This window comes from Cebus imitator, unplaced genomic scaffold (assembly GCF_001604975.1).
Source record: "Cebus imitator isolate Cc_AM_T3 unplaced genomic scaffold, Cebus_imitator-1.0 Scaffold944, whole genome shotgun sequence".
Lineage (NCBI taxonomy): Eukaryota > Metazoa > Chordata > Mammalia > Primates > Cebidae > Cebus > Cebus imitator.
In genome coordinates, this window is record NW_016108259.1 from 187,859 (window position 1) to 197,007 (window position 9,149).

Consider the following 9,149-nt stretch of genomic DNA (forward strand, 5'->3'; position numbering starts at 1 on the left):
GAGTGCCATTTATTCCCAAAGTCGCCAAAATCATCACCAAGGGTTCACCGAGGTTGTGTGAGGGGAACGAGGAGGCTCAAACACTGACTGGGGTTGGGAATTTGAGGGAGGGGAACATGTGGGGCCCCAGCCGCCCCTCCCCCTCTAATGCCACGGGAAAGGGTCTTCCTCTGGCCAGCTCCCTCCCCAGGCCCCATGTCCAGTTTCCCTCCCGGGAGGCAGGGTGGGAAAGGGAAGAGGGTGTAGTGTGAGTGGGCCCCAGGACGGGGAAGGGCACTGGGAGGGCACACCCCCATTTCACATGCACTCATAACACTGATCTCCCAGAGAGCCGGAATGGGGGCGGCCCGGTGGGGCCAGGTCCCCCTCCTGCCCTGGATGATAGGAGGAAGGGGTTAGTGTTGGCTGGGGGATCTGGGGGCATCATGGGGGCAGGCAAGGGCCCCCACCAAGGGGAGAGATGTATACAGGTGGCAATCCAGCGACAGGAGGCACACGACTGAGACGGAGCTGGTTCAAGGTGAGCATCGCGGGGGGTGCGGGCTGGAAGGGGTTGGTGATGGAGGGGCTGGGGCTGGGCCTCCGCCTGGCAGGAAGGGGTTGGAGGCCTTGGCTCCAGGCGGATGGGGCCTGGCCGGCTCACCAGCGAGTCCAGGTTGGCGAGGGCTGCATTGGGTCCCAGGAATGACTCTGGTGTCTTCCGGGTTGGGGGCGTGGGAGTTGGCGTGGCTGCAGGTGGCGGGTTGCGCACAACCTCGGCCAGAGATCCCCTGACCCCACTCAGGTCAAACGCCCCAGGGCTTCGGGCCAGCACCCCTCCTACCAGCAGCTCCAGCTCCCCCGCGCTGCTCCCGGGGGTCAGCAGGGCCATTCGGATTTGGTCGAAGTCGGAGAACTCGTCTGGCTCCGTGTGGAAGCCCCCAGCTGTGGTGCCATTGGTGCTGGGCTTTGCAGGTGACCCTCCTCAGGGATCCGAGAAGGCCGGGGCCGGTGTCCAGGGATCGGAGGCGGAGGGTCCACTGACGGGGCCCCACCACCAGAGCTTCCCCATGGATCTGGCGTGGGCCTCTCTCCAGCCGCAGGGGCTGGGGTCCCACCCCAAGGGTCAACTGGGGGTCCTGCAGGGGCAGCAGACCTCCAGGGGTCCCCAGAGGCTGATGTGGGGGCTGGAAGCCCCCAGGGATCAGCAGCTGGAGGGACAGAAGGGCCACCCCAGGGGTCAGAGGTGGGGGCAGCCATGGGGGTGGCAGAAGCCATGGGTGCTGGGGCCCCCCAGGGGTCTGTGGTCGGGGGAGGAGCTGGGGCTGTGAAGACGTCAGCAAGATCTATGAGAGATGACTCCTCCTTGCCCCCGTCTCCCTCTTGCTCTCCTCCATGGCCATCTGCAGCCGCAGGTTCCTAAAATACTTCTTTCCCTTCCTCCACATGTCCACTCACAAGTAATCCAAAGATCACTTCATTTCCCCTTCTGCATTTAGAGAAATCCTCTACAAATAATTTCCTCTTTGACATTCCAAAGATTCTGGACCGCTGTGTGCTCTTTGGAAAAGGCAACTCACCACTGCTCCAGAAGATGATAGGAAACATCTTTACACAGCAGCCGAGTTGCTGCAATGACCTAGATGAAACCATGCCTACCACCCTTCAGGTCTTCAGCAATATCCTCCAGCACTGTGGTTTGCAAGGGGATGGGGCCAGTAGCACACCCCAGAAGCTCGAGGAGAGGGGCCGGTTGACCCCCAATGACATGCCTCTCCTGGAATTAAAGGACATTGTTCTCCACCTTTGTGACACCTGCACCACACTCTGGGCCTTTCTGGGTATCTTCCCTTTGGCTTGCCAGACCTTCCAGAAGCACAACTTTCGTCACAGACTAGCTTCCTTCTATGAAGCAGCAATTCCTGAAATGGAGTCTGCAATTAAGAAGAGGAAGCTTGAAGATAGCAAGCTACTAGGTGATCTGTGGCAGAGGCTCTCCCATTCCAGGAAGAAGCTAATGGAGATTTTCCACATCATCCTGAACCAGATATGCCTCCTTCCCATCCTAGAAGGCAGCTGTGACAACACTCAGGGCTTCATTGAAGAGTTCCTTCAGACCTTCAGCTCCTTGCTGCAGGAGAAGAGGTTCCTCTGGGACTATGATACACTCTTCCCTGTGGCCGAAGACATCAGCTTGCTGCAGCAGACCTCGTCAGTCTTGGACAAGACATGGACTGCCTACATCCTCCAGGCAGTCGAGAGTGCATGGGAAGGGGTGGACAGATGGAAAGCCACAGATGCTAAAGACCCATCAGTGACTGAGGAGCCTAATGGGGTCACGGTGATGGCAGACGCAGTCAGTCAAGCATCATCACATCCAGAGAACTCGGAGGAAGAGGAGTGCATGGGAGCAGCTGCGGCTGTGGGCCTTATCATGTGTGGGGTGGAGCTGGACTCACTCATCTCCCAGGTGAAGGACCTGCTGCCAGACCTTGGTGAGGGCTTCATCCTGGCCTGCCTGGAGTACTACCACTATGACACAGAGCAGGTGATCAACAATATCCTGGAGGAGCAGATGGCCCCCACCCTCACCCAGCTGGACCACAACCTAGGCAGAGAAATGAAACCAGACCAGACACCCCTGCTGACATCTCACCACAACGTCTTCCATAATGATGAGTTTGACATGTTTAGCAGGGACGCAGTAGACCTGAGGTGGGTGCACAAGGGCAAGAGCACTGGGAAGGAGGAGAACACACGGAGTTTCCTGAATGACAAGCACACAGTGGCGCACAGTGGCAGTGCCATGAGCAGTACAGCGTGGTGGTGGAGGAGGTGCTACTGCAGCCAGGTGAGAGCCTGCCCTACCACAATGTTTACTATGAGGATGAGGATGATGACACATACGATGGCAACCAGGTGGACACCAACGATGCGGATGCAGATGACAAACTCATCAGCCGCAGGCCATTCACCATCCCTCAGGGGCTTAGAACCAAAGTGCCTAGAGAAGGGCAGGAGGAGGAGGAGGGGGACGATGAGGAAGAGGAGGCTCCCAAGCCTGACCATTTCATGCAGGACCCTGCAGTGCTGAGAGAGAAGGCAGAAGCCAGGCGCATTGCCTCTCTCGCCAAGAAAGGGTACCGGCATGACAGCTCAACAGCAGTGGCTGGCAGCCCCAGGGGCCATGGGCAGAGCCATGAGACAACCTAGGAATGCAGGAAGAAGGAAGCCAACAAGGCGACAAGAGCCAACCACAGCCGGAGAACCACGGCCAACCACAAGAAGAGCAAAGGCATGATCCATCCTGAGGGCTGGTGTAAGGCCAGCGGGGAGGCAGCGGCGCCAGACTCTCCAGGCCGCGCTCCCATCACCTGGAGCCTCCTTACCAGGTGCCCCCCTGCCAGAGCCCCAAGATCAACTCGACCCCTCAACAGCCTCAGCTTTGCATCCCCTGAGAAGGCCGCCTCTCATCTACCAGCCAGCCATGAGCGCCTTCCTGCAGAACACACAGTGCCTTATCCCACAGAGGAAGAATCCATAGGGCTGGCAAACAGGCGCCTTCCCCCAGTGCGCTGGCAGGAAAGGGATGGGGATGGAGCCCCAAGGCAAGCACCCCAAACCTCGGTCAACAAGATACTACTTCTCCATTACCCTGGACAGCAGAAAACCTGTATGTTCAAAAACAGAAAAAGGCCTGCTAATAAAATTTTTGACCCTTTCAAATGAAGATATGCCCATGGGAAAAAAATAAAAAAAGCATTTACTGTACCCAGCGTGGAGCTCTCCAGTTGAAAGCCTTCTCAGACATCATACCTGCCAACCTCCCTAGCAGCAGACAGGACCCTTCACAGCGCTTGCTCGAGAGCACAGTCCTCGCAGAGTCACGTTTCCGATGACACCGCCTCCCACATGCCGTCAGTTTCCATCACAGGCGCCTTTTTGAAATCAGTTTCTTTAAAGATGGGGCACATCAAGCTTGGGTCCTCCCCTGGAGGGAGTGAGACTGAGCCTGTAGATGAGTCAGTTTCAGAAGGTGCTGATGACAGCCTCGACGAGTTCAGAATAAATATTTTATCGCTTGACAATCTGGCTCCCGTTGTCCGTGAGAACTCGGATCTGGAACAGGAAGAGGAAAGTGCTCACAGGGAAAAAACAGCTGGCACAATCTTCAGAGCCGAGGCATCTGCTGGGCAGGATGCCCCGAGGCCTGCCCAGGCAAGGAGCTGGGCATTGTGGGAAAAGCCCGCCTCTGCAGAGGGGCATGAGAGCAAGGTCTCAGAGCATTTCAGTGCCAGCTCGGCTCCTGGCGTCCAGCTGGACAGCGCTTCCAGCATGCAGCTGCCATCTGAAGCCCCCATGGTGAACAGTCAGCTCAGCCTATTCTGAGGATTTTGAAAACTCTCCAAGTCTGACGGCATCTGAGCCAACTGCCCGTTCCAGGAAGTTTCTTGACAGAACACTGGACGTTCTGTCTGAATCTTCTTCCAGTGTGAAGACAGACCTTCCACAAATAGCCGAGTCTAGGAAAACGCCAGGCAGGCACGTGACAAGAGTCCTTGTGAAGGACACAGCTGTGCAGACACCCGATCCCACCTTCACCTACGAGTGGACCAAGGTGGCCGGCATGGCAGCCATGGGGCCTGCCCTGGAAGGTGCCTACGAGGACCCAACGCCCATCGCCAATCATGTTATCAGCGCGGACGCAATAGAAGCCCTGACCACCTATAGCCTGGCCGTACTGGCACTACATGACAGGCTGAAGCAGCAGCTGAGCCTGATGCAGCAGTTCATCCAGGGCAGCCAGCACCTGCACGCCTCCCTCCTGCACTCCCTGGATGCAGACTACTTCCACTACCACACCCTGGAGGAGGTGACCAAGGAGCTGTGAGCACCAGCAGGTGGAACTTGACGTGACGTCTAAGGAAAGCAAAGCACCACAGAGTCCTAGTGTTACCAGCATGGCAGTTAAGACAGTATCTTATGGCGGGGTGGGGCTCCTGGACCGTGACTGACATCTCCTTCCTGGGGAGTACGACTTGGACCGGGACCAGGAACAGCTTCTGGAGGAGCGCGACCTGCTCCGGCTTCTGCCTCGAGTGATCTCCCTGCCTCGGCCTCCCAAAGTGTTAGGATTATAGGTGTGAGCCACTACGCTGAACCCAGAATTAAGATAATTTCAAATGCATTTAAAATTGGGAAGAAACAAGATGTTTTGAGAAAACAATGCCAGGAATAAATGTAGAAAGAGACATAATGAAAAACTCCCCTCCACAACCCTGGTGGTCAAAGGGATTGATGTTTCCAGCTGAACAAATCCAAATGCCAGTTCAGCTAATGCAGTTATGTTACAAGCTGCTAAATAATAAAGTGCTCTGCAGCACTGGGAAACACTTTGGAAGTAGTAGCCATCCCTAAGTTACCTGCAAGAGATATTCCTTCAGTACCATCTTATGCAAGGTGCTAGAGAAAGTGAGAGCCAGATAAACTGTGTCTAGTTTCGAACTTCAAGAAGCTGGTAGGACAGTAAGAGAGGAAGTCTGTATGAGCTGACTAATGCAGCAGGTAGATAATGTGAGTGAATGCACTAACAGAGACAGAACGTGCTCTAGGAGACATGCCAGGAAGATTTTTTGAAGGTAGAAAATTAATTGGTAGGAATTCACTGGTAAAGATGAGAATGTATCTATTCACCTCCAAACAGAAAAGGGCGAGCTTGCCTTACCCTCTCCCGGACTTTGTCCTTCACGGGGAGGCTGATGATGGAATAGGGCACTCAGAACCATATGGGTGCCCCCACAATCAGCACCTTCTTCAAACGAGCTGGAAAGGCTCCCTGTGGAAAAAACACATGAGGGTTGGAGTGTAATGGAACCTGTGACTCTTCAGGCCTACAGTTTTGGTTTTCTGCTCTCTCCATTCTTACCCAGCATGGGGAGTCTACAGCCTAATTCAGGTTTTAGCTCAGCAACTAGAGGAAAACAAATTAAGAAACTAGAAGATGATTTTCCTTTAGAAATAACAATGTTAAGTTCTTGGCTACAGTAAGTTTTATGGATCAAAACGATTCTGACTTCTCATCTCAACAGAAATCCTACACACATCACATATCAGCATACATATATGCCTCCTGAAAAAGTTCTGTTATTAAAACTTGAAGGAAAAATGAGATCTAAATAAACCGAATATTAAGCATTTCTTGACTTGGTACAGTGGCTCATGCCTATAATCTAGGCACTTTGGGAGGCTGAGGTGAGTGGATCACCGGAGGTCAGTTCATCAGCCTGGCCAACATGGTGAAACCTGTCACTACTGAAAACACAAAATCAGCCAGGCTTGGTGGCATGCACCCGAAATCCCAGCTACTCAGAAGGCCAAGGCAGGAGAATCGCTTGAACCCAGGAGGCGGAGATTACAGTGAGTCGAGATTACATTGTGGCATTCTGGCCCAGGCAACCAGAGGGAAACTCCATTTCGAAAAAAAATAATAATAATATGGCTGAGCATGGTGGCTCATGCCTGTAATCACAGCATTTCTAGAGGCCAAGGCGGGCAGATCACTTGAGGTCAGGAGTTCGAGGCTAGCCTGGCCAACATGGTGAAACCCTGTCTCTACTAAAAATATAATTAGCCAGGTGTGGTGGCACGTGCCTGTAATCCCAGCTACTCAGAGGCTGAGGCAGGACAATCACTTGAGCCTGAAAGGTGAAGGGTGCAGTGAGCCGAGATCACGCACTGCAGTCCAGCCTGGGCAACAAGAGTGAAACTCCATCTCAAAATAATAATAACAATAAATAAAAATTTAAAAATCAAAAAAATTTCTCTTTTGTAAGTTTTCGTTCAGTCTGATATTCATGTATGTATAATCCTTTTTATCTATTAGTTCATCTATGTATTTACCAATCAATAAACATATTCTAATGTGCACCATGGCAAAGGAAACACCCTGATCCACACAAGATATAAAGATGAAAAATCACTCATTCCTAACCCACAGTGCTTAGTGTTTTGGTTTGACTGGTTTGGTTTTAGTGAGCGGAGATCATGCCACTGCAGTCCAGCCTGGGCAACAAGACAGAAACCATCTCAAAATAATAATAATAAAGCATTTGATAGTGTCAGTGTTCTGGACTTCAGCCATTCTAATAGGTGTATAGTGGTATCTTAGTATTATTTTGATTTGCATTTCCTTGATGGCATAAGATGTGAAGCATCTTTTTATATGCTTATTTTCCATCTGCATATCTTCTTTAGTGTGGTGTTAAAATCTTTGACCCATTTTTAACTGGTTTATTTCTTTGGTTTGTTTCTTAAAAGATTTTAATGATTATAGATACATAATAGTTGTATTAATACACATTTACAAAGTATATGTGATATTTTGGTACAAGTATACAATGTGTAGTGATAAAATCAGGACAATCAGGCTATCTATCACCTCAAGCATTTAGCATTTCTTTATGGTGGAAACATTGCAATTCCACTTTTTTTGTTATTTTGAAATAGACAATAATTGTTAAAAAAATTTTTAAATTTTTCATAAGTTTTCATTCAGTCTGATATTTGTGTATATATAATCATTTTTTATCTATTAGTTCATCTATGTATTTACCAATCAATAAATATATTCTAATGTGCACTATATGAAGGCAATACCTGACCCACACAAAGTATAAAGATGAAAAATCATTCATTCCTAATCCACAGTGCTTAGTTTTTGGTTTGGTTGGTTTTCCTGTTTTTGTTTTGTTTTATTTTTGAGACAGGGTGTTGCTCTGTTGCCCAGGCTAGAGTGCAGTGGCACAATCACAGCTCACTGTATCCTACACCTCCCAGGCTCAGATGATCCTCCCATCTCAGGCTCCCAAATGGCTGGGACTGCACCACTACACTCAGCTAACTTTTGTATTTTTAGTAGAGACAGGATTTCGCCATGTTGGCCAGCCTGGTTTTGAACTCCTGACCTCAAGTGATCTCCCTACCTTGGCTTCCCAGCGTGGTGGGATTATAGGCATTGAGCCACTGCTCCCAGTCTGAAGTTCTTAATTTTAATATGGTTAAATGTATTAATGTTTTCTTTTCTGGTTAGTGTGTTTTGTGTCTTAAATCCTTTTCTATTTTAATGCCAGAAAAATTACTATTTTTTTTACTGGTGTACAACTGATTCCATCATGTGTATTAATTTTTCTAAGGTGGTTTTCTAATGGGAAAATATACACAGCAAAATTGACCTTTTAAACCATTCTAAGTGTACCATTATTGGCATTAATATACTCACAATGCAGCCATCACCACTATTCATTTTCAGAACTATTTCACCATTGCAAACTAAAACTTTGTACCCATTAAACAACTATTCCAATTCCTGGCTCCCCCTAGAACAGTGGTAACCTCTGTTCTACTTTCTGTCTATGAATTTGCCTGTCTTAGGTCCTCATGTTAGTGGAATCCTACTATATTTGTCCTTTTTTGTCGGGTTTATCCTACTTAGTAGAATGTTTTCAAGGATAAACCATATTGTGGCATCTCTCAGAATTATATCGCTTTCTTTTTTTTTAAATTGCATTTTAGGTTTTGGGGTACCTGTGAAGAACCTGCAAGATTGTTGCATAGGTACACACATGGCAGTGTGATGTGCTACTTTCCTCCCCATCACCTATATCTGGCATTTCTCTCCATGCTATCTCTACCCAACTCCTCATCCCCCACTGTCCCTCCCCTATTTCCCCCCAACAGACCCCACTGTGTGATGCTCCCCTCCCTGTGTCCATGTGTTCTCATTGTTCAACACCCACTTATGAGTGAGAACATGTGGTGTTTGATTTTCTGTTCTTGTGTCAGTTTGCTGAGAATGATGGTTTCCAGGTTCATTCATGTCCCTAAAAAGGACACAAACTCATCATTTTTTTATGGCTGCATAATATTCCATGGTTTATATGTGCCACATTTTCCCTGTCCAGTCTATCATTGATGGGCATTTGGGTTGGTTCCAGGTCTTTGCTATTGTAAACAGCGCTGCAATGAACATTCATGTGCACGTGTCCTTATAGCAGAATGATTTATAATCCTTTGGATATATACCCAGTAATGGGATTGCAGGGTCAAACGGAATTTCTGTTTCTAGGCCCTTGAGGAATCTTCACACTGTCTTCCACAATGGTTGAACTAAT

The 9,149-nt window shown here is 49.5% G+C and overlaps 1 protein-coding gene and 2 pseudogenes across 1 annotated transcript; 2 read left to right on the top strand and 1 right to left on the bottom strand.

Annotated features, from left to right (window-relative positions):
- Positions 1–7: 7 nt before the first annotated feature.
- LOC108298356 lies at positions 8–1,427 on the bottom strand (annotated as a pseudogene).
- Positions 1,428–1,531: 104 nt separating this feature from the next.
- On the top strand, positions 1,532–3,709 carry LOC108298377 (activating signal cointegrator 1 complex subunit 2-like). The gene is given in 2 exon segments (XM_037735759.1): positions 1,532–2,765; positions 2,768–3,709. Coding segments are annotated over 2 exon segments (2,133 nt in total). The 5' UTR covers positions 1,532–1,573; the 3' UTR covers position 3,709.
- A 26-nt stretch (positions 3,710–3,735) lies between these two features.
- On the top strand, positions 3,736–5,025 carry LOC108298378 (annotated as a pseudogene).
- The last annotated feature ends 4,124 nt before the right edge of the window (positions 5,026–9,149 follow it).